Below are 25681 nucleotides of genomic sequence, written 5' to 3' on the forward strand. Positions count from 1 at the left end.
GCCCTATCATTTGCTCAATTTGGAATCCCCAGCCTACAAGGATTGCTACCATTGCATTATGGGTGCTATACCATGCTTAGTTGTAGAGAAGAAGTCATTTATATGGAAATAGCCAAATTGACCACTTTTGACCCCGCCCCTCAGTGAAACACTGTTAAAAAGAACCTCTGGGAACCAACATAATCACTTTATTATAAACATAGTTCGTTATACACTTATTACAGACATTTTATAGGAACCTGACGGGGAATAAAAATTATTAAGTTATATTGGTTATAACCATTTTGTTTGTAAGCATATTCGTTATAAGCATATTATACTGTATACTATTGGTTGGAAATTTGTGCCAGGTCCCTGTAATTAAACCTATGACAAGGAAAATCAAGGGGAGGTAATAGCTGTAAGTACAGTACACTATACTCAGACATCTTCAACTCAAATATGATGGACATGCATCAATTTTTTTACACAAGTGCCTCTTTTCAAGGTTCCGATTTATGTTCACTTTTGAAAATGTTCAAATAAAAAATGCAGATATTTATAGCTTTAAAGATTACATTAAGAAGACATGGAAGTTTAAAGGGGCATGTACATAATTTGATATTATGGTTCTATTTCATTTAGTTGAACTGGTCAATTTTAATTTTCATTTACCAAAAATGTTGGCCTTTTGAAAATAAAAATGAGGCAAAAAAATGTCTAAAAAAGTGCTATCCCATGCTTAGTTTCAGAGAAGACGTCGTTTATATGGACATAGCCAAATTGACCCCTTTTGACCCTGCCTCTCAGGCCCCCATCATTTGTTCAATTTTGAATTCCCACCCTATAAGGATGCTACCATTGCATTATAAGTGCTATCCCATGCTTAGTTTAAAAAAAATCCTGACCTAACGACCTTATTTTTGTTTGTTTGCCAATGTAACCCTATTAACACATTTGTTTTTTGACCTATGTGATATGAAACCATGTATACATGTAGCTCTCAACTTTGGACTTGAATTTGGCTTGTCTTGATTTAAAACAGTGAAACAACAATTACATGGAAATGAAAACAAATTTAATCATTGACATATTGAAAATACATGTAAAAATAATCTGGATCAAAAATACATGCATCAACCATTTAAAAACACAACTACATGTAAATGCATATCAATGTATGCAACATAATTACATACATGTAATCTTATATAATAATTAAAACTGTTGTACGAGACTAAAGCATACATTTCATATCAAGATATTTTATCACATAATTTAGTAAATTTGCACATGTCATATTAAATTATTTGCATAGTATTTGCATGTGTAATAAATGACTGGTATCAGAGTATACAAGTTTACTTTCACATCAATATTTTGTGAGTTTTTTGGTTTTTTTGGGCAGGATAATTTATTTGCCAGTTTTAGGAGGTACAGAAAACACTTGGAGAAAATCTATTAAAACATAATTATAGTTAGTACCTGGTAACTGTCCACATGGGTTTCAAACGCAAAGATTAGATAATTAAATGGAGAAACAGGGCGCAGTTTCATTAAAATTCCTTAACTTAATTAAGCAATTCCTTAACTTTAATTCCCCATAGAAAAGCATTAGAGAAGTTCAGGAGAAAAAATCAGTTAAGGAGCCTTGCTTAAAGTCTTTAAAGAATTTCAAGTTAAGGGATTCCTTAAAGTTAAGGAATGTTCATGAAACTGGGCCCAAGTAATATAGCAAAGAATGCAATGTGGGCTGCAAGAAAAATATTCTAGTCCCTTTTCTGCAGGGATAAAATTCTCAATTTGAATTTTAATATATTCATAGTTACATGTATAGTCATTACATGGTTATTCATTAGTATTATATCTATCATTGATTTCTGAGCAAAGCTAGCCTGCAGTACACATCTTCAATAAATAGAAACTAACATGTACCCTTCCCATCAATAATGACATCATTTCAAAAAGGAACTTTTCTTGCATACATATATTGATTATTATCGATCCCAATATATGACTCTCCAATTAAGCTGCTCCAGCTTATTTAATTATTTCAAACAAAGATCGGAGATAAAGAAAGAGGTGTGGGAATAATTAACCCCTTCATATTATAGTGAACTAATATGACAGTATTTAATTTTAAACCAATTTAAAATACAATTTCATAAAAAAGTCACCTAAATGAAAATGCTCTAACAAACTTATTCAACTAACAAATTAATGTTGATGGCAATGGAGTATACACAACATGATGTCAATGTTTTACTATTAAACAACCCCTTTAATTTCCTTCTCACACTGAAAATATTAGGTGCTTAATTCAGTTTAGCCCCATCATTAAACATCCAAACATTTAATAAATTATCAATATATAATTTTCTTAATACCAGAGATCCAATTAGTGTTTTGACAAATAACACATAAAAGATACCCCATTTTAGCACCACTGATATCGATGGACTGGTGGTGATGCAGTCATTACTCCACAAATTGAGGTTGTATTATGCTTCAGACGTTGATTACAACACTGATGTGGCCAATAATCCATCCCAAACTCTCAGAGCCCCTCACCCGTATATTCTTCAGATGGTAGCTAAAAATATCACCATTGCACCGGTAGATCTACATCTGTATAAAACTGTCTAATAAAACATTATAATCTAAAAATAACATTGAGCCTCTACACACTGCCTGTGTCATACATGATTGAGAGCTTCCTTCTGAGATGCACTAGGATGATATGACCGGTTAGGTTGTCGTTCATTCCAATATTCTAATGTTTGCATTTCAGTCAATCGTGACACAGTTCTATCAAATGCGAACAGCTCCTCCTCTCCTGTAAATATACTGGCTTTTGCATCACCCATCCCAGACCTCTGTAACAGAAAAATAGCATCATTTAAGTTATAAATCTTTCATTACAACATATGATAATACCATATGCAAGCCAATATTAGTACAGTCATACATTTTGTACCTTGATATATGTTGAAGCTAAGTTGGTGGAACCGTGGTAAAAATAACCAAAGCTTCAAATAAAATATTAAAAGTTTTGTCAGGGAAAATAAATGCTTCAAATTAAATATAGACTTCAATTAATACAAGTTTGCGTTAACTGTAACTGGAAGTTTTTCAACTTTATTTTCCTTCATCCAAGCCAATGTTTTATGACACAAATTTGAAGAATTATTTACCTGTAATAATTGACTAGCATTAAAATATGTGGACCAACATCCTACCACTACATGTAATCCACCACCTTTGGGTTGAAAGTTCTTTACCCAAATTTAGTAATTGAAGAATGAAAGCTGATTCTTGTAGGAGTCTATCATAGAGCATCACGGCGTGTATTGGAGAATATTGTAGAGCATTGTGGTGGATATTAGAATCTTAATTAGACTGGATTAAGGTTGATGGTTTTTCTCCAGGTACTATGTATTTTCTACACTTTTTCAATGTGACATGTCCTTAAATGACTCTAGCCTTTTACAGGATGTTGAACAAAATGAAATTACATTGTTTTTACTTTAATAAACAATAATGTGAACTACTGACACTCTATCCTCACAATGAACCATGCTGACCCACCTGTAATATACCGAGATCATCCATCAACATACTGTTGGTCTCCTCGTCAAGTTTACTGATATTGCCACTAGCAAATAGTCCCATCGGTTCCTCTTCAGCTGAACATATCACACGTACCTGTACAGATATTGAATGCATGGCCAAACTTTTATATCAAAGTAATAAAGTTTCCAAAATGGCAATATAAAAGATCCAAATTAATTCTTGAAGCATTAAGACATTCGTTAAAGATTGTTAAAAGATGTTTGAGTAAAGTGCTATCAATGATAAATTGTTTCCAATGTTCATTCTATAAATAAAATTTCATTAAATAGCAAGCGTTACTATGAATAACTTTATTTTTCTCATGAAATAGAATTCATCTGAAATAAATAGACTATAAGAAAATTGCCATTATCTTAACTATGTATATGAGAAGTCTGGCTATGCCATGAAGACAGCAGAGAAACCATAAACAAACCTTGCCGTCATAGAGTGTGTCAATAAGTGTGATGAACCTGCGAGCCTCTGACTTGCGACTGAGCGACATTTTTGGTATATTCCTCAAGATGACAGTATCAAAAGTTTGGCTTATTTCTAGGTAGTCTATGGCACCAAGAGGCTGAAATATTTATATAAGTGTAAATTGAGAGAAGATTATAGGTATTAATCATATTTACATCTTATTTCATCACATATTGCATATTATTATTAGATGTTCTTTGTGACAGAGAAAATACCATAGAGCCGGTTATTTTCACATTTTTTTTTACAATTTTGCAAGGACATTGCTATGAACATGAACATTTGATAGGCAAAATATTAAGATAAGGTTGAACGATATACAGTACTTTCAAAAAAAGATCGAGAAAATTTGAAAAAAACTTAAATATGATTTTCTTGTTTTTAGACCAAATTGTGCAATTTTTGACCCGCAAAAAACAACTAACTCTATGGTATACTTAACATTGATAAATATAATCTCCACTATATTTCATTGAAAATTTGATCTACAAAGGTATATTATAACAAGCTATGTGTTTATAATAAAGTAACCTTCTAAGTCCCCAGAAATGTGTCATCAACTTGTTTACATTTAATTATTTAATCAAAATGATTTCTAATAACAACAGTCCCATTGTAATCTATCAAATGACTTATTTTGTCAGACTCTAAATTCATTTCAAAGTCTACAAGATTAGTGCTTTATAAGATGTTTATCAAGACAACTTCCACAGTACGTACCAGTAATAATAAACAAGCACATTTAGCGAATTTATGTCCCTCATTGCATGTGATTAACTTGTACATGTATATATAATGGTGATTAAGTACATCATAGTAACGACAGAGACTCTGTGTCCCTTTATTTTTGAGGTAAAAGGTCAAAATATCAGTTACATTGACTTGGCACACCTTATAGCTCTAAGGTGGACCCTAAATCCATGTAAGAGGTTCAAATGCTGTATAGTATAGGAGATAGAGCCCCAACAAGGTCAGACACAACACAAACCTATAGCCAGCTTCCCCCTGGTTTGCCGCAGTGGGTAAGTAATAACAAAGCCAAGGTATAAAGATAGATACTAACCTGCTGACACATACTGTGGAAATCTGTGTCCAGCAAACCTCCACAGGTCTTCGGTAACACCAGTTTTCGCTTCAAAACAGTTAATTCCCTTGGACCAGAAGCTAAAAAAAGTATAAAATAATGATAATATGACTAAACATTTTTGCATGAAATTTTGTACATAAGAAAATGTCCAGACACAGTTTACCTGCATGTATTCACATGTTCATAAGAACACTGTATTGCAAAAATGTCTTAAAAATGTTTTAAAAAACTTTTTAAGGTACAAATGTACTAAGTATTATCAACTAATTATTTAATTTTTCTAATTATAAATTTCTTTTGTCATCTAAGTAGTATACCCAACAACATGGAATATGAAACAAATGTTTAATATTGGTTTGGTATTAATTAGATCAAAAGCCAAGGTCATTTAAGGAAGAGTACAAATTATATGTGACATTAAAAAATATGCTGACAATTTAAAGAGAAATGTATATCACTGGTAATCCATGTTTTCATAGTTGTTAAGTATGTGTGAAAAAGAACAGGACATAAATGGGTAACAATATGTACGCCCTTATCCATTCCATATTAAAACAAATCAAAAGTATATAACATACTGGTTTTAACAGATGGTAATTTGTAAGTTTTCATGATAATACCTTCATCCTCGTCTGCTTTAAGATGATCAAATATGTGGTCAAGTTGTGAGTCAGCATTACTGTCTGAGGTCCTGCAATAAGCAGAGAATGTACAAGATACATGAAATGTTATTGTCAAATTTGTTAAACAATTAACATACGCTCCAAGGAGCTTGTGTTTCAACAAAACATATTAATGTAAGGAATAGATAATGATTGGCCCCTTGACCCAATTATCTCAGAGCTAATACAGACAATATTATTGATGTTGATAATGTACCTAATATCAGTTGTAACCATAATCATGTCTTGATGGTTTGCATGAAAATAGAATATGTAAAGTACGATGAAAAGCTTTTACCGTTTGTTCAACCTTTTTAATTCCTACAATATTCTGGTGGTAACGCACAGTACGTACATGACAAAATTGGCACTTACAAAAAGTAAACCTTGCCTTCAGCGGGACCAACAGTCATTCTGTAGTCTATACCGGAGTCCAGGTTTAGGGTTTTACAGTGTTTCTGTACAAATAAATGTCAATTAGAAATGTGGGGGATACTATCTACCACAAAACATCTAAGACATTATTGAACCACTCCAAGAATGATGTAACAATGCACATATATATTGCCAAATGTTATAGTGACCAAAATAGTCATCAAATGCTCTTGGTTAGCTTGTATGGTAAGAAAAAGATTTTGTGCACATCCTACATGTATATACATATACATTGTATATGTATAGATGTTTACACTTTTGATATCAAAAGTGTTAAAGATAATTCAATTATTGTGACAACCTGCAGGTATCATATGCATGTTTCCTGTTGACATAACTGTTAGACATTTAATATTCCCTTAATTGTCTTTCTAATATCATGATGAGTTATGAGACTGCTTTCATTCTAAACTTTGCTATTGATTTAATCACATACTAAGTAACTCTATAATCAAAACAGCATACATATACTGTACAATATTGTTCATTCATTGTATGCTTAACATCGTATGCTTACCTTTAAAACTCCTATGAATGGTAGAAATGTTCCTCTTTGTAAACCATTTTTATACAAATCTGGAAAACAAATCAAACAGTTGTATTGTTTTGTTTTATGATAAAATTACCCACTGACATCTAACTTGCATTTTAAATTTGATTAAAATTCTAGGTAACAAAAATCATAAAAATGAAAAGGCTATTATTACCATATTCAACTGAAACAACTTCTTAAATTTATCAATTTTTCAAATTGATACCAGACTTACTTTGTACAATATATATACCAGTGGTATGTTTTATTTGTCTCTCCAGTTATTTCTGCTGGTCCCGATTTCTCAACGCAAACCATATCAAAAACTGACTTCAGTCAATTTTTTCATATAATTTACATAAGGGGAAAAACTTCAGAATTGACTTAAGTCTGCACTTTAGTTTTGAGAGATCTTTATAATTTATTAAGCACTACCCGGGTTAGATACTGCCTTTATTCTATGACTAATATATATGATGTAGGTTTGACATACCATCTGGAGGTTAGATACTGCCTTTATTCTATGACTAGTATATATTACATAGGTTTGACATACCATCTGGAGGTTAGATACTGCCTTTATTCTATGACTAGTATATATTATGTAGGTTTGACATACCATCTGGAGGTTAGATACTGCCTTTATTCTATGACTAGTATATATTATATAGGTTTGACATACCATCTGGAGGTTAGATACTGCCTTTATTCTATGACTAGTATATATTATATAGGTTTGACATACCATCTGGAGGTTAGATACTGCCTTTATTCTATGACTAGTATATATTACATAGGTTTGACATACCATATGGAGGTTAAATACTGCCTTTATTCTATGACTAGTATATATTATATAGGTTTGACATACCATCTGGAGGTTAGATACTGCCTTTATTCTATGACTAGTATATATATTATGTAGGTTTGACATACCATCTGGAGGTTAGATACTGCCTTTATTCTATGACTAGTATATATTATTAGGTTTGACATACCATCTGGAGGTTAGATACTGCCTTTATTCTATGACTAGTTATATTATGTAGGTTTGACATACCATCTGGAGGTTAGATACTGCCTTTATTCTATGACTGTATATATTATATAGGTTTGACATACCATCTGGAGGTTAGATACTGCCTTTATTCTATGACTAGTATATATTATATAGGTTTGACATTACCATCTGGAGGTTAGATACTGCCTTTATTCTATGACTAGTATATATTATATAGGTTTGACATACCATCTGGAGGTTAGATACTGCCTTTATTCTATATGACTAGTATATATTATATAGGTTTGACATACCATCTGGAGGTTAGATACTGCCTTTATTCTATGACTAGTCTATATTATATAGGTTTGACATACCATCTGGAGGTTAGATACTGCCTTTATTCTATGACTAGTCTATATTATGTAGGTTTGACATACCATCTGGAGGTTAGATACTGCCTTTATTCTATGACTAGTATATATTATGTAGGTTTGACATACCATCTGGAGGTTAGATACTGCCTTTATTCTATGACTAGTATATATTATGTAGGTTTGACATACCATCTGGAGGTTAGATACTGCCTTTATTCTATGACTAGTCTATATTATGTAGGTTTGACATACCATCTGGAGGTTAGATACTGCCTTTATTCTATGACTAGTATATATTATGTAGGTTTGACATACCATCTGGAGGTTAGATACTGCCTTTATTCTATGACTAGTATATATTATGTAGGTTTGACATACCATCTGAGGTTAGATACTGCCTTTATTCTATGACTAGTATATATTATGTAGGTTTGACATACCATCTGGAGGTTAGATACTGCCTTTATTCTATGACTAGTATATATTATATAGGTTTGACATACCATCTGGAGGTTAGATACTGCCTTTATTCTATGACTAGTATATATTATTAGGTTTGACATACCATCTGGAGGTTAGATACTGCCTTTATTCTATGACTAGTATATATTATGTAGGTTTGACATACCATCTGGAGGTTAGATACTGCCTTTATTCTATGACTAGTATATATATTATGTAGGTTTGACATACCATCTGGAGGTTAGATACTGCCTTTATTCTATGACTAGTATATATTATGTAGGTTTGACATACCATCTGGAGGTTAGATACTGCCTTTATTCTATGACTAGTATATATTATGTAGGTTTGACATACCATCTGGAGGTTAGATACTGCCTTTATTCTATGACTAGTCTATATTATGTAGGTTTGACATACCATCTGGAGGTTAGATACTGCCTTTATTCTATGACTAGTATATATTATGTAGGTTTGACATACCATCTGGAGGTTAGATACTGCCTTTATTCTATGACTAGTATATATTATGTAGGTTTGACATACCATCTGGAGGTTAGATACTGCCTTTATTCTATGACTAGTATATATTATGTAGGTTTGACATACCATCTGGAGGTTAGATACTGCCTTTATTCTATGACTAGTCTATATTATGTAGGTTTGACATACCATCTGGAGGTTAGATACTGCCTTTATTCTATGACTAGTATATATTATATAGGTTTGACATACCATCTGGAGGTTAGATACTGCCTTTATTCTATGACTAGTCTATATTATGTAGGTTTGACATACCATCTGGAGGTTAGATACTGCCTTTATTCTATGACTAGTATATATTATGTAGGTTTGACATACCATCTGGAGGTTAGATACTGCCTTTATTCTATGACTAGTATATATTATGTAGGTTTGACATACCATCTGGAGGTTAGATACTGCCTTTATTCTATGACTAGTCTATATTATGTAGGTTTGACATACCATCTGGAGGTTAGATACTGCCTTTATTCTATGACTAGTATATATTATGTAGGTTTGACATACCATCTGGAGGTTAGATACTGCCTTTATTCTATGACTAGTCTATATTATGTAGGTTTGACATTCCATCTGGAGGTTAGATACTGCCTTTATTCTATGACTAGTATATATTATGTAGGTTTGACATACCATCTGGAGGTTAGATACTGCCTTTATTCTATGACTAGTATATATTATGTAGGTTTGACATACCATCTGGAGGTTAGATACTGCCTTTATTCTATGACTAGTATATATTATGTAGGTTTGACATACCATCTGGAGGTTAGATACTGCCTTTATTCTATGACTAGTAATATTAAGTAGGTTTGACATACCATCTGGAGGTTAGATACTGCCTTTATTCTATGACTAGTATATATTATGTAGGTTTGACATACCATCTGGAGGTTAGATACTGCCTTTATTCTATGGCTAGTATATATTAAGTAGGTTTGACATACCATCTGGAGGTTAGATACTGCCTTTATTCTATGACTAGTATATATTATGTAGGTTTGACATACCATCTGGAGGTTAGATACTGCCTTTATTCTATGACTAGTATATATTATGTAGGTTTGACATACCATCTGGAGGTTAGATACTGCCTTTATTCTATGACTAGTATATATATTATGTAGGTTTGACATACCATCTGGAGGTTAGATACTGCCTTTATTCTATGACTAGTATATATTATGTAGGTTTGACATACCATCTGGAGGTTAGATACTGCCTTTATTCTATGACTAGTATATATTATATAGGTTTGACATACCATCTGGAGGTTAGATACTGCCTTTATTCTATGACTAGTTATTTATTAGGTTTGACATACCATCTGGAGGTTAGATACTGCCTTTATTCTATGACTAGTATATATTATGTAGGTTTGACATACCATCTGGAGGTTAGATACTGCCTTTATTCTATGACTAGTATATATTATGTAGGTTTGACATACCATCTGGAGGTTAGATACTGCCTTTATTCTATGACTAGTATATATTATGTAGGTTTGACATACCATCTGGAGGTTAGATACTGCCTTTATTCTATGACTAGTATATATTATATATGTAGGTTTGACATACCATCTGGAGGTTAGATACTGCCTTTATTCTATGACTAGTCTATATTATGTAGGTTTGACATACCATCTGCAGGTTAGATACTGCCTTTATTCTATGACTAGTATATATTATATAGGTTTGACATACCATCTGGAGGTTAGATACTGCCTTTATTCTATGACTAGTCTATATTATGTAGGTTTGACATACCATCTGGAGGTTAGATACTGCCTTTATTCTATGACTAGTATATATTATGTAGGTTTGACATACCATCTGGAGGTTAGATACTGCCTTTATTCTATGACTAGTATATATTATATAGGTTTGACATACCATCTGGAGGTTAGATACTGCCTTTATTCTATGGCTAGTAATATTAAGTAGGTTTGACATACCATCTGGAGGTTAGATACTGCCTTTATTCTATGACTAGTATATATTATGTAGGTTTGACATACCATCTGGAGGTTAGATACTGCCTTTATTCTATGACTAGTATATATTATGTAGGTTTGACATACCATCTGGAGGTTAGATACTGCCTTTATTCTATGACTAGTCTATATTATGTAGGTTTGACATACCATCTGGAGGTTAGATACTGCCTTTATTCTATGACTAGTATATATTATGTAGGTTTGACATACCATCTGCAGGTTAGATACTGCCTTTATTCTATGACTAGTATATATTATGTAGGTTTGACATACCATCTGGAGGTTAGATACTGCCTTTATTCTATGACTAGTATATATTATGTAGGTTTGACATACCATCTGGAGGTTAGATACTGCCTTTATCTATGACTAGTATATATTATGTAGGTTTGACATACCATCTGGAGGTTAGATACTGCCTTTATTCTATGACTAGTATATATATTATGTAGGTTTGACATACCATCTGGAGGTTAGATACTGCCTTTATTCTATGACTAGTCTATATTATGTAGGTTTGACATTACCATCTGGAGGTTAGATACTGCCTTTATTCTATGACTAGTATATATTATGTAGGTTTGACATACCATCTGGAGGTTAGATACTGCCTTTATTCTATGACTAGTCTATATTATGTAGGTTTGACATACCATCTGGAGGTTAGATACTGCCTTTATTCTATGACTAGTATATATTATGTAGGTTTGACATACCATCTGGAGGTTAGATACTGCCTTTATTCTATGACTAGTATATATTATGTAGGTTTGACATACCATCTGAGGTTAGATACTGCCTTTATTCTATGATATTATATTTGTAGGTTTGACATACCATCTGGAGGTTAGATACTGCCTTTATTCTATGACTAGTTTGACATACAGTTAGATATGTATGGTTTGACACATACCATCTGGAGGTTAGATACTGCCTTTATTCTATGACTAGTATATATTTAGTAGGTTTGACATACCATCTGGAGGTTAGATACTGCCTTTATTCTATGACTAGTATATATTATGTAGGTTTGACATACCATCTGGAGGTTAGATACTGCCTTTATTCTATGACTAGTATATATATTATGTAGGTTTGACATACCATCTGGAGGTTAGATACTGCCTTTATTCTATGACTAGTCTATATTATGTAGGTTTGACATACCATCTGCAGGTTAGATACTGCCTTTATTCTATGACTAGTATATATTATGTAGGTTTGACATACCATCTGGAGGTTAGATACTGCCTTTATTCTATGACTAGTATATATTATGTAGGTTTGACATACCATCTGCAGGTTAGATACTGCCTTTATTCTATGACTAGTATATATTATGTAGGTTTGACATACCATCTGGAGGTTAGATACTGCCTTTATTCTATGACTAGTATATATTATATAGGTTTGACATACCATCTGGAGGTTAGATACTGCCTTTATTCTATGACTAGTATATATTATGTAGGTTTGACATACCATCTGGAGGTTAGATACTGCCTTTATTCTATGACTAGTCTATATTTTGTAGGTTTGACATACCATCTGGAGGTTAGATACTGCCTTTATTCTATGACTAGTATATATTATATAGGTTTGACATACCATCTGGAGGTTAGATACTGCCTTTATTCTATGACTAGTATATATTATGTAGGTTTGACATACCATCTGGAGGTTAGATACTGCCTTTATTCTATGACTAGTATATATTATGTAGGTTTGACATACCATCTGGAGGTTAGATACTGCCTTTATTCTATGACTAGTCTATATTATGTAGGTTTGACATACCATCTGGAGGTTAGATACTGCCTTTATTCTATGACTAGTATATATTATGTAGGTTTGACATACCATCTGGAGGTTAGATACTGCCTTTATTCTATGACTAGTATATATTATGTAGGTTTGACATACCATCTGGAGGTTAGATACTGCCTTTATTCTATGACTAGTATATATTAGTAGGGTTTGACATACCATCTGGAGGTTAGATACTGCCTTTATTCTATGACTAGTATATATTATGTAGGTTTGACATACCATCTGGAGGTTAGATACTGCCTTTATTCTATGACTAGTATATATTATATAGGTTTGACATACCATCTGGAGGTTAGATACTGCCTTTATTCTATGACTAGTATAGTATATATTATATAGGTTTGACATACCATCTGGAGGTTAGATACTGCCTTTATTCTATGACTAGTATATATTATATAGGTTTGACATACCATCTGGAGGTTAGATACTGCCTTTATTCTATGACTAGTATATATTATATAGGTTTGACATACCATCTGCAGGTTAGATACTGCCTTTATTCTATGACTAGTCTATATTATGTAGGTTTGACATACCATCTGGAGGTTAGATACTGCCTTTATTCTATGACTAGTATATATTAAGTTGGTTTGACATACCATCTGGAGGTTAGATACTGCCTTTATTCTATGACTAGTCTATATTATGTAGGTTTGACATACCATCTGGAGGTTAGATACTGCCTTTATTCTATGACTAGTCTATATTATGTAGGTTTGACATATACCATCTGGAGGTTAGATACTGCCTTTATTCTATGACTAGTATATATTATGTAGGTTTGACATACCATCTGGAGGTTAGATACTGCCTTTATTCTATGACTAGTCTATATTATGTAGGTTTGACATACCATCTGGAGGTTAGATACTGCCTTTATTCTATGACTAGTCTATATTATGTAGGTTTGACATACCATCTGGAGGTTAGATACTGCCTTTATTCTATGACTAGTCTATATTATGTAGGTTTGACATACCATCTGCAGGTTAGATACTGCCTTTATTCTATGACTAGTCTATATTATGTAGGTTTGACATACCATCTGGAGGTTAGATACTGCCTTTATTCTATGACTAGTATATATTATATAGGTTTGACATACCATCTGGAGGTTAGATACTGCCTTTATTCTATGACTAGTCTATATATTATGTAGGTTTGACATACCATCTGGAGGTTAGATACTGCCTTTATTCTATGACTAGTCTATATTATGTAGGTTTGACATACCATCTGCAGGTTAGATACTGCCTTTATTCTATGACTAGTATATATGATGTAGGTTTGACATACCATCTGGAGGTTAGATACTGCCTTTATTCTATGACTAGTATATATTATATAGGTTTGACATACCATCTGGAGGTTAGATACTGCCTTTATTCTATGACTAGTATATATTATGTAGGTTTGACATACCATCTGGAGGTTAGATACTGCCTTTATTCTATGACTAGTATATATTATGTAGGTTTGACATACCATCTGGAGGTTAGATACTGCCTTTATTCTATGACTAGTATATATTATGTAGGTTTGACATACCATCTGGAGGTTAGATACTGCCTTTATTCTATGACTAGTATATATTATGTAGGTTTGACATACCATCTGGAGGTTAGATACTGCCTTTATTCTATGACTAGTATATATTATGTAGGTTTGACATACCATCTGGAGGTTAGATACTGCCTTTATCCTATGACTAGTATATATTATATAGGTTTGACATACCATCTGGAGGTTAGATACTGCCTTTATTCTATGACTAGTCTATATTATGTAGGTTTGACATACCATCTGCAGGTTAGATACTGCCTTTATTCTATGACTAGTATATATTATGTAGGTTTGACATACCATCTGGAGGTTAGATACTGCCTTTATTCTATGACTAGTATGTATATTATGTAGGTTTGACATACCATCTGGAGGTTAGATACTGCCTTTATCCTATGACTAGTCTATATTATGTAGGTTTGACATTCCATCTGGAGGTTAGATACTGCCTTTATTCTATGACTAGTATATATATATTATATAGGTTTGACATACCATCTGCAGGTTAGATACTGCCTTTATTCTATGACTAGTCTATATTATATAGGTTTGACATACCATCTGGAGGTTAGATACTGCCTTTATTCTATGACTAGTCTATATTATGTAGGTTTGACATACCATCTGGAGGTTAGATACTGCCTTTATTCTATGACTAGTATATATTGTAGGTTTGACATACCATCTGGAGGTTAGATACTGCCTTTATTCTATGACTAGTTATATTATTAGGTTTGACATACCATCTGGAGGTTAGATACTGCCTTTATTCTATGACTAGTATATATTATGTAGGTTTGACATACCATCTGGAGGTTAGATACTGCCTTTATTCTATGACTAGTCTATATTATATAGGTTTGACATACCATCTGGAGGTTAGATACTGCCTTTATTCTATGACTAGTATATATTATTAGGTTTGACATACCATCTGGAGGTTAGATACTGCCTTTATTCTATGACTAGTATATATTATGTAGGTTTGACATACCATCTGGAGGTTTAGATACTGCCTTTATTCTATGACTAGTCTATATTATGTAGGTTTGACATACCATCTGGAGGTTAGATACTGCCTTTATTCTATGACTAGTATATATTATGTAGGTTTGACATACCATCTGGAGGTTAGATACTGCCTTTATTCTATGACTAGTCTATATTATGTAGGTTTGACATACCATCTGCAGGTTAGATACTGCCTTTATTCTATGACTAGTCTATATTAAGTAGGTTTGACATACCATCTGGAGGTTAGATACTGCCTTTATTCTATGACTAATATATATTATATAGGTTTGACATACCATCTGGAGGTTAGATACTGCCTTTATTCTATGGCTAGTATATATTATGTAGGTTTGACATACCATCTGGAGGTTAGATACTGCCTTTATTCTATGGCTAGTATATATTACATATTTGAATACCATTGAGGTTAGATATGTCTATGACTAGTTATATTATTAGGTTTGACATACCATCTGGAGGTTAGATACTGCCTTTATTCTATGACTAGTATATATATGTAGGTTTGACATACCATCTGGAGGTTAGATACTGCCTTTATTCTATGACTAGTATATATTATATAGGTTTGACATACCATCTGGAGGTTAGATACTGCCTTTATTCTATGACTAGTATATATTATATAGGTTTGACATACCATCTGGAGGTTAGATACTGCCTTTATTCTATGACTAGTATATATTATGTAGGTTTGACATACCATCTGCAGGTTAGATACCGCCTTTATTCTATGACTAGTATATATTAAGTTGGTTTGACATACCATCTGGAGGTTAGATACTGCCTTTATTCTATGACTAGTATATATTATGTAGGTTTGACATACCATCTGGAGGTTAGATACTGCCTTTATTCTATGACTAGTCTATATTATGTAGGTTTGACATACCATCTGGAGGTTAGATACTGCCTTTATTCTATGACTAGTCTATATTATGTAGGTTTGACATACCATCTGGAGGTTAGATACTGCCTTTATTCTATGACTAGTCTATATTATGTAGGTTTGACATACCATCTGGAGGTTAGATACTGCCTTTATTCTATGACTAGTATATATTATGTAGGTTTGACATACCATCTGGAGGTTAGATACTGCCTTTATTCTATGACTAGTCTATATTATGTAGGTTTGACATACCATCTGGAGGTTAGATACTGCCTTTATTCTATGACTAGTATATATTATGTAGGTTTGACATACCATCTGGAGGTTAGATACTGCCTTTATTCTATGACTAGTATATATTAAGTAGGTTTGACATACCATTCTGGAGGTTAGATACTGCCTTTATTCTATGACTAGTATATATTATGTAGGTTTGACATACCATCTGGAGGTTAGATACTGCCTTTATTCTATGACTAGTATATATTATGTAGGTTTGACATACCATCTGGAGGTTAGATACTGCCTTTATTCTATGACTAGTCTATATATTATGTAGGTTTGACATACCATCTGGAGGTTAGATACTGCCTTTATTCTATGACTAGTCTATATTATGTAGGTTTGACATACCATCTGCAGGTTAGATACTGCCTTTATTCTATGGCTAGTATATATTATATAGGTTTGACATACCATCTGGAGGTTAGATACTGCCTTTATTCTATGACTAGTATATATTTTATAGGTTTGACATACCATCTGGAGGTTAGATACTGCCTTTATTCTATGACTAGTATATATTACATAGGTTTGACATACCATCTGGAGGTTAGATACTGCCTTTATTCTATGACTAGTATATATTATGTAGGTTTGACATACCATCTGGAGGTTAGATACTGCCTTTATTCTATGACTAGTATACATGTATATTATGTAGGTTTGACATTCCATCTGCAGGTTAGATACTGCCTTTATTCTATGACTAGTCTATATTATGTAGGTTTGACATACCATCTGGAGGTTAGATACTGCCTTTATTCTATGACTAGTCTATATTATGTAGGTTTGACATACCATCTGGAGGTTAGATACTGCCTTTATTCTATGACTAGTCTATATTATGTAGGTTTGACATACCATCTGGAGGTTAGATACTGCCTTTATTCTATGACTAGTCTATATTATGTAGGTTTGACATACCATCTGCAGGTTAGATACTGCCTTTATTCTATGACTAGTATATATTATGTAGGTTTGACATACCATCTGCAGGTTAGATACTGCCTTTATTCTATGACTAGTATATATTAAGTAGGTTTGACATACCATCTGGAGGTTAGATACTGCCTTTATTCTATGACTAGTCTATATTATGTAGGTTTGACATACCATCTGGAGGTTAGATACTGCCTTTATTCTATGACTAGTATATATTATGTAGGTTTGACATACCATCTGGAGGTTAGATACTGCCTTTATTCTATGACTAGTCTATATTATGTAGGTTTGACATACCATCTGGAGGTTAGATACTGCCTTTATTCTATGACTAGTATATATTAAGTAGGTTTGACATACCATCTGGAGGTTAGATACTGCCTTTATTCTATGACTAGTATATATTATGTAGGTTTGACATACCATCTGGAGGTTAGATACTGCCTTTATTCTATGACTAGTCTATATTATGTAGGTTTGACATACCATCTGGAGGTTAGATACTGCCTTTATTCTATGACTAGTATATATTATGTAGGTTTGACATACCATCTGGAGGTTAGATACTGCCTTTATTCTATGACTAGTCTATATTATGTAGGTTTGACATACCATCTGGAGGTTAGATACTGCCTTTATTCTATGACTAGTCTATATTATGTAGGTTTGACATACCATCTGGAGGTTAGATACTGCCTTTATTCTATGACTAGTCTATATTATGTAGGTTTGACATACCATCTGGAGGTTAGATACTGCCTTTATTCTATGACTAGTATATATTATGTAGGTTTGACATACCATCTGGAGGTTAGATACTGCCTTTATTCTATGACTAGTATATATTATGTAGGTTTGACATACCATCTGGAGGTTAGATACTGCCTTTATTCTATGACTAGTATATATTATATAGGTTTGACATACCATCTGGAGGTTAGATACTGCCTTTATTCTATGACTAGTATATATTATGTAGGTTTGACATACCATCTGGAGGTTAGATACTGCCTTTATTCTATGACTAGTATATATTATGTAGGTTTGACATACCATCTGGAGGTTAGATACTGCCTTTATTCTATGACTAGTTATATATTATGTAGGTTTGACATACCATCTGGAGGTTAGATACTGCCTTTATTCTATGACTAGTATATATTATGTAGGTTTGACATACCATCTGGAGGTTAGATACTGCCTTTATTCTATGACTAGTATATATTATGTAGGTTTGACATACCATCTGGAGGTTAGATACTGCCTTTATTCTATGACTAGTATACATGTATATTATGTAGGTTTGACATTCCATCTGGAGGTTAGATACTGCCTTTATTCTATGACTAGTCTATATTAAGTAGGTTTGACATACCATCTGGAGGTTAGATACTGCCTTTATTCTATGACTAGTCTATATTATGTAGGTTTGACATACCATCTGGAGGTTAGATACTGCCTTTATTCTATGACTAGTCTATATTATGTAGGTTTGACATACCATCTGGAGGTTAGATACTGCCTTTATTCTATGACTAGTCTATATATTATGTAGGTTTGACATACCATCTGGAGGTTAGATACTGCCTTTATTCTATGACTAGTCTATATTATATAGGTTTGACATACCATCTGGAGGTTAGATACTGCCTTTATTCTATGACTAGTATATATTATGTAGGTTTGACATACCATCTGGAGGTTAGATACTGCCTTTATTCTATGACTAGTCTATATTATGTAGGTTTGACATACCATCTGGAGGTTAGATACTGCCTTTATTCTATGACTAGTCTATATTATGTAGGTTTGACATACCATCTGCAGGTTAGATACTGCCTTTATTCTATGACTAGTATATATTATGTAGGTTTGACATACCATCTGGAGGTTAGATACTGCCTTTATTCTATGACTAGTCTATATTATGTAGGTTTGACATACCATCTGGAGGTTAGATACTGCCTTTATTCTATGACTAGTCTATATTATGTAGGTTTGACATACCATCGGAGTTAGATACGCCTTATTCTATGACTAGTTATATTTAGGTTTGACATACCATCTGGAGGTTAGATACTGCCTTTATTCTATGACTAGTATATATTATGTAGGTTTGACATACCATCTGGAGGTTAGATACTGCCTTTATTCTATGACTAGTATATATTATATAGGTTTGACATACCATCTGGAGGTTAGATACTGCCTTTATTCTATGACTAGTATATATTATGTGACTATCTGAGTTAATACTATTATATATAGGTTTGACATACCATCTGGAGGTTAGATACTGCCTTTATTCTATGACTAGTATATATTATGTAGGTTTGACATACCATCTGGAGGTTAGATACTGCCTTTATTCTATGACTAGTAAATTATATTATGTAGGTTTGACATACCATCTGGAGGTTAGATACTGCCTTTATTCTATGACTAGTATATATTATGTAGGTTTGACATACCATCTGGAGGTTAGATACTGCCTTTATTCTATGACTAGTCTATATTATGTAGGTTTGACATACCATCTGGAGGTTAGATACTGCCTTTATTCTATGACTTGTATATATTATATAGGTTTGACATACCATCTGGAGGTTAGATACTGCCTTTATTCTATGACTAGTATATATTATATAGGTTTGACATACCATCTGGAGGTTAGATACTGCCTTTATTCTATGACTATTCTATATTTTGTAGGTTTGACATACCATCTGCAGGTTAGATACTGCATGCCTTTATCCTATGACTTGTATATATTATATAGGTTTGACATACCATCTGGAGGTTAGATACTGCCTTTATTCTATGACTAGTATATATTATATAGGTTTGACATACCATCTGGAGGTTAGATATTGCCTTTATTCTATGACTAGTATATATTATGTAGGTTTGATATACCATCAAACCTTTATTCTATGACTAGTTTATATTATGTAGGTTTGATATACCATCTGGAGGTTAGATACTGCCTTTATATTATGACTAGTATATATTATATAGGTTTGACATACCATCTGGAGGTCTGTTGGAGGTGGCTACCACCACAATACCATTTTTAAAAAGCTCTATGAATAATCTCTTCAGTATCATGGCATCAGCAATGTCTGTTACCTGAGGAAAAAGGCAAGAGGCTCAGAACACTTGAATTAATCACATAGATTTTGCAGTGATTGTAGCAGAACATTTCAACTAGAAAAGAAGAAGGATTTCAAAGAATGTATTTTTCTATTAGGATGCCACTCTTCACGCTTGATGTCCAAGCTGACCTTTTGCATAAAAATGGTGCTCCTATCATCCAAGGATATAAAAGGACTTGTTTTCATTTCTTTTATTATGCTCCACCCTGCTACCAAAGGGATGGTCAAAAGCATCCTTTGCCCCTTCCCCAAGGATGTATAATTTGCCTAATTTTAATCAAAATCTTTATGACTTCAGCCATTTAAAGGAGTTGCCTCCTTTTTTGCTTTTAGACTAATAGATATGTCCCTCCAGTCTGAGGCCAAAAGTTAGATTTACACAACTTGAGACCATGGGAATATGACATTTCAGACAGGTGGACAAATGCCAAACAAATGAAGAACAATAGTTAATAGGCAACTGATAAAAGGTATATCTGGTATAATATTATATTGATCTTATCTAGGTATTTATCCTATAGAGAACAGCTAACTAGTAACAGTACCAGATAAACTTAAATCTGAAACTTATACATTTTACTTACAAATATTACCATAATTCATGATTATATACCTCTTTTACATGACTGGGGCTATTCATGATGCATTTCAGGGGTGGATAAGATTATGTGGTCAAACTTCACCTGTCCAGAAACAAATTCTAATTATTCTTATTATGAATATCTTTTAAATTACCTGGAACTCATCAAAGCAGAGGAGCCATGTTTCTTCACTGATTTCCTTGGCTACAGGAGGAATCGGATCAAACGGATCAATCTTCTGTACATTGTATTGTCGAGGTATTGTCTGTTTTATAGCATGAATTCCTGTAAAAACACAATGGTAGTTTTTTCATTACCTATGAATAAAGCTAAGATTACAATGTCAAATTTACTGTAATGATAATGCTACTCTAGTGAAGTGTGCAAACAACACAAGGTACCAACATTACATGACAGTTAATAATTTCAAAATAAGTTATATTGGGTGAATTGCACATGGTGTCTAATATATAAACTTAAATTTGAAGGTTATAGCTACAATGTAACAGTATACATTGTATATATTCACTGCAGTTGCAACAAATATTTCATTGACTCAATTGTCTTTATCATTCATTTTGGAACCCTGAAAATTCACAATGAACTTTTCTGTTCTTTGAATCAGAATAGTTCAAATATGTTTTTAGGGGTAAATGACTGATTTATTAAGCCAGGGGATGAAACTCATAGCTTCCTCATGGGGTGAAAGCTCATCAACTAAAGGCCAAAAGTGAGGTGGACCAAAGGGAGACAATAAGAAGGTGACCTTCAGACACAATAACAAACTTATATAAAGATCCAGGCACATGCAGATACTGTAATATTCAAATCTAGGCACCTAGCTCTGTTTATCATACCATGTGAGTGGCTGGTACAATTCTTTCGTAAATAGTCACATGTATATATATTCATAATATATACATATTTACTTGGATAACAAGTAGTTTTTACTGTGATCCTCTTGACCTGGCTTATGAAAGAATCTTAGACTTAAGCTTTAACTCATGATACTATTATTACTGAAGCCTGGAGTTAAAATGGTTTAATTATAAAGAGTGTTTCTGATCCAGACCTATAAGCATAAGCTCTTATTGATCAGGCAGTTATCATTAGATATCATATCCAGTATAAGGACCCATTATCAATTGAAACTGATACTGTTTGTACCATATTTTGGTATATAAAGAAAATTTCATTAATCATAATGTAGTTTTCTCATAAGATTGAAAACATATTTATTGAAAAATACAATTGAAATGACAAAATATGTTTAATGTTTGTCATATCTTTTACTTAATTTTTACACTTATCGATGTTGCATTGTACTGGTACAAACAAGTAATTCTTACGTTTATGAACATCTAACATGAACTTGTGGAAATGGACCCTTTTTTTCTTCCTCACTCGACTCTGATCATGAAACAGATCCATCAGCATAGTTTTACCAGTACCTGTAAATATTGTAAGGTATAAATTGAAATAAAAATCTATTTTATATCTGCAATACACAGATTATTAATGAATAACTTTTCAATTATCAGAGAATGAAATAATTGGCACATTAATGAGAAGTACTGATCACCATGTACAGTGTAATATCTTCTGCCCATGTATATCTAACCAGGGAAATGCATGTACGTTACCAGAAATAGATGATCATCAGTTATCAATGACTGAATCTAGAGTGCAAAAGCTTCATTTAGAATCTAACAACTCATCATTGATTTCTTGCGCAATTTATGCAAATGAGGTTTCTTGATTTGAATTTAAATGATATAATGATTAATAATTAGTCCATATACAGAACCAATGGTGTGTCAGCCTCAGATGTTCCAATTAATTGGTTTAAAAATAGAGTTGAATGCATAGTCAGAAAAACATTATCCTCACCCACATTCCCATGGAGGTACAAGCCTTTAGGATGATTAGCGTTATCTTTTCCATTCTTTGAAAACATCTGTAAAGAGAGCGAATGAAATATATTTATATTTTATCAGAATTAATTTTTATTTTATCTCAACAGTAGGGGATATAACTTTCTATGACAGGTTTTTTATAATATATGTTATCTGACAGAATAAACACTAATCAAGCTATTAACCAACCGATACATTTCTGTGCATTTGATATACATATGATATCAGGCTATGGACAGGGATATATGACTGTAAAATTGCAAATTAAAACAGCCAATATTGCAATCTTTGAATAGAATTCTAAATGGTGGCATAATATTTATTAATAAAGAGGTTCTATAATCCATGCAGAGAACTTTCTACCGTGGTGGAATAGAACAATAAATAGGCCTAGGTAATTTGTTTTACCTGAGACAGGGGACATAACTCTTTGATGGAACAGTATTTTTCAATCATATACCGGTACTACCAGCTGGTACACTAACTCATTCCCAAGAAAGGGGACATAACTCTCGGTGCTGGAACATACTATCTGGTATACATTTGTTATGATGAAGAAAGGGGACACAACTCTCTATTGTGGAGCAATAATGTAATGTTATATCTGTCAAACCTCAATCAGTGGAACTTATGTTGGAAAAATGAATACTTCTGTTACTTTTTTAAGGTACTAAACTCTCTTTGATGACATGTAACAGAAGTATAGATATTTATCAGTCACTGAGTCATTTAATTGGTATCTATTTGCAACCAGTCATGGACATAACTAGATTTGAACAATTGTTTACCTCAGACAGGGGACATAACTCATTATAAGGATACACTTTAGAGATTCCCTTGACAAGGAGTGGTAAAGCCTGTACTGATTGTTGTACACTAACTGTACCATCTGTATCATCACTGAACACCAGTAAAATATCTACCTTTGTGAACCATCCCTCAGTTGGTGGTTTATAACTCTCTAGTGTTGTATGAAGATCTTCAAGGTTTTGAACAATGCTGACTTGATGCTTGTCATATTGAAGCTTTTCACTTTCTATTTTCTCCCTGTATATAGACATTGGTCCTCCAGGGGAACCTTGTAGATCTTCCCTCTCACTGATAGGTGCATCTTTTGCTTGATATTGTCTTCCTACAATAAAACATATAGCACAGTTAAAGTTTAGATAATGCTTTAGTGTTGATCGACCCGCTAGTCCACTAAAACTGACTATAATCGCAGGCTCAAAATTCAATCTGATTAAAATACAGATCACTGTTATAAAGTTACGTAGTGTATAATGGTGATCTGTATTTTAATCAGATTGGCTCAATATTCTGACTGGTTGCCATTTTATGACATAAAGAGGCGATCAGTCAGAATTTTGATTTCATGGTCATGCAGTTTTAGGGGACTATCCGCAACAATGCATGTGATTGATTGGCATACATGAATGTCATATAAGATTCGACTATATATATACATGTATACAGTACCTAGTACCACATATGTATCTATAAAAAAGTCTAACTATATATATTGCATATATCACATTGGTCTATAAGATTCGACTATATATATACATGTATACAGTACCTAGTACCACATATGTATCTATAAAAAAGTCTAACTATATATATTGCATATATCACATTGGTCTCTGTTATTAACTACATAAATCAATCATGTCAATGACATTGAGAACTGTAGCAGTGTAGGCCTGGGCCAGGGTCAGTAAATAAAATATAGCGATCCTGTGTGGAGTCCAGATCAATATAAAATATACATTAGATCTAACCATTATATTTCATACTGTTCTCGATTCTGGTTTATTGCTATTTTTAATCAGTTGTGTAGTTACAGTACTGTATGTTAATATTGCATAAGAAGATGACCGGTACTGTAGTAGGCCTATGCTAGTTACTCTCCATGTTTGTAAACTTTTCCATAAGGAGGCAGGGATGCCCTTTTACCTCCAAATTGGGAAGATGAAAAACAGCTTTTGTGAAATCTTTCACAAACACGCCGGGTTCCAGTCAAGACCACTCTGTGACCATTCATTTCCCAAGTCCAGTGCGTCTGTCCTTCATAACTTCGTGGGCACGTCCATCCTCTAACGACAAAAGTTTACGCCATTCAAGCATTTCAAGTGACGTGATCATATCGCTTCCGGATAACGGCTTTATCACTCAGGTTTACGACATAACTAACATTTCTTCAAAAAATGTTTTCATTTTTTTTTTATATTATATTTCCAAAATTAAACTCAATTAAATATTAAACTGTAAATCTTGTATATTTTCGGGTATTTGGATTATTTTCTATAATACAAATTCC

The 25681-nt window shown here is 32.9% G+C and overlaps 1 protein-coding gene across 1 annotated transcript; it reads right to left on the reverse strand.

The window, feature by feature from the left end:
- Nucleotides 1-1040: 1040 nt before the first annotated feature.
- On the reverse strand, nucleotides 1041-25500 carry LOC138329142 (AFG1-like ATPase). The gene is made up of 13 exons (XM_069275906.1): nucleotides 25318-25500; nucleotides 24288-24496; nucleotides 23339-23405; nucleotides 22798-22899; nucleotides 21603-21733; nucleotides 20742-20841; nucleotides 6773-6831; nucleotides 6196-6278; nucleotides 5779-5849; nucleotides 5135-5235; nucleotides 4028-4168; nucleotides 3568-3684; nucleotides 1041-2855 (listed from the first exon to the last, which is right to left on the reverse strand). Exons 1-13 carry the CDS (start codon nucleotides 25403-25405, stop codon nucleotides 2676-2678), a joined length of 1449 nt encoding a protein of 482 aa, XP_069132007.1. The 5' UTR covers nucleotides 25406-25500; the 3' UTR covers nucleotides 1041-2675.
- Nucleotides 25501-25681: the final 181 nt, after the last annotated feature.

This window comes from Argopecten irradians, chromosome 1 (genome assembly GCF_041381155.1).
Source record: "Argopecten irradians isolate NY chromosome 1, Ai_NY, whole genome shotgun sequence".
In the NCBI taxonomy this organism is placed as follows: Eukaryota; Metazoa; Mollusca; class Bivalvia; order Pectinida; family Pectinidae; genus Argopecten; species Argopecten irradians.

Coding starts and splice junctions, on each gene's coding strand:
- LOC138329142 (XM_069275906.1), bottom strand. CDS start 25,405: ATGAATGGTCACAGAGTGGTCTTGACTGGAACCCGGCGTGTTTGTGAA. Junction 20,842..21,602: donor TCTGCTTTGATGAGTTCCAG/GTAATTTAAAAG, acceptor CTTTTTCCTCAG/GTAACAGACATTGCTGATGC. Junction 2,856..3,567: donor ATGATCTCGGTATATTACAG/GTGGGTCAGCAT, acceptor TTTCTGTTACAG/AGGTCTGGGATGGGTGATGC.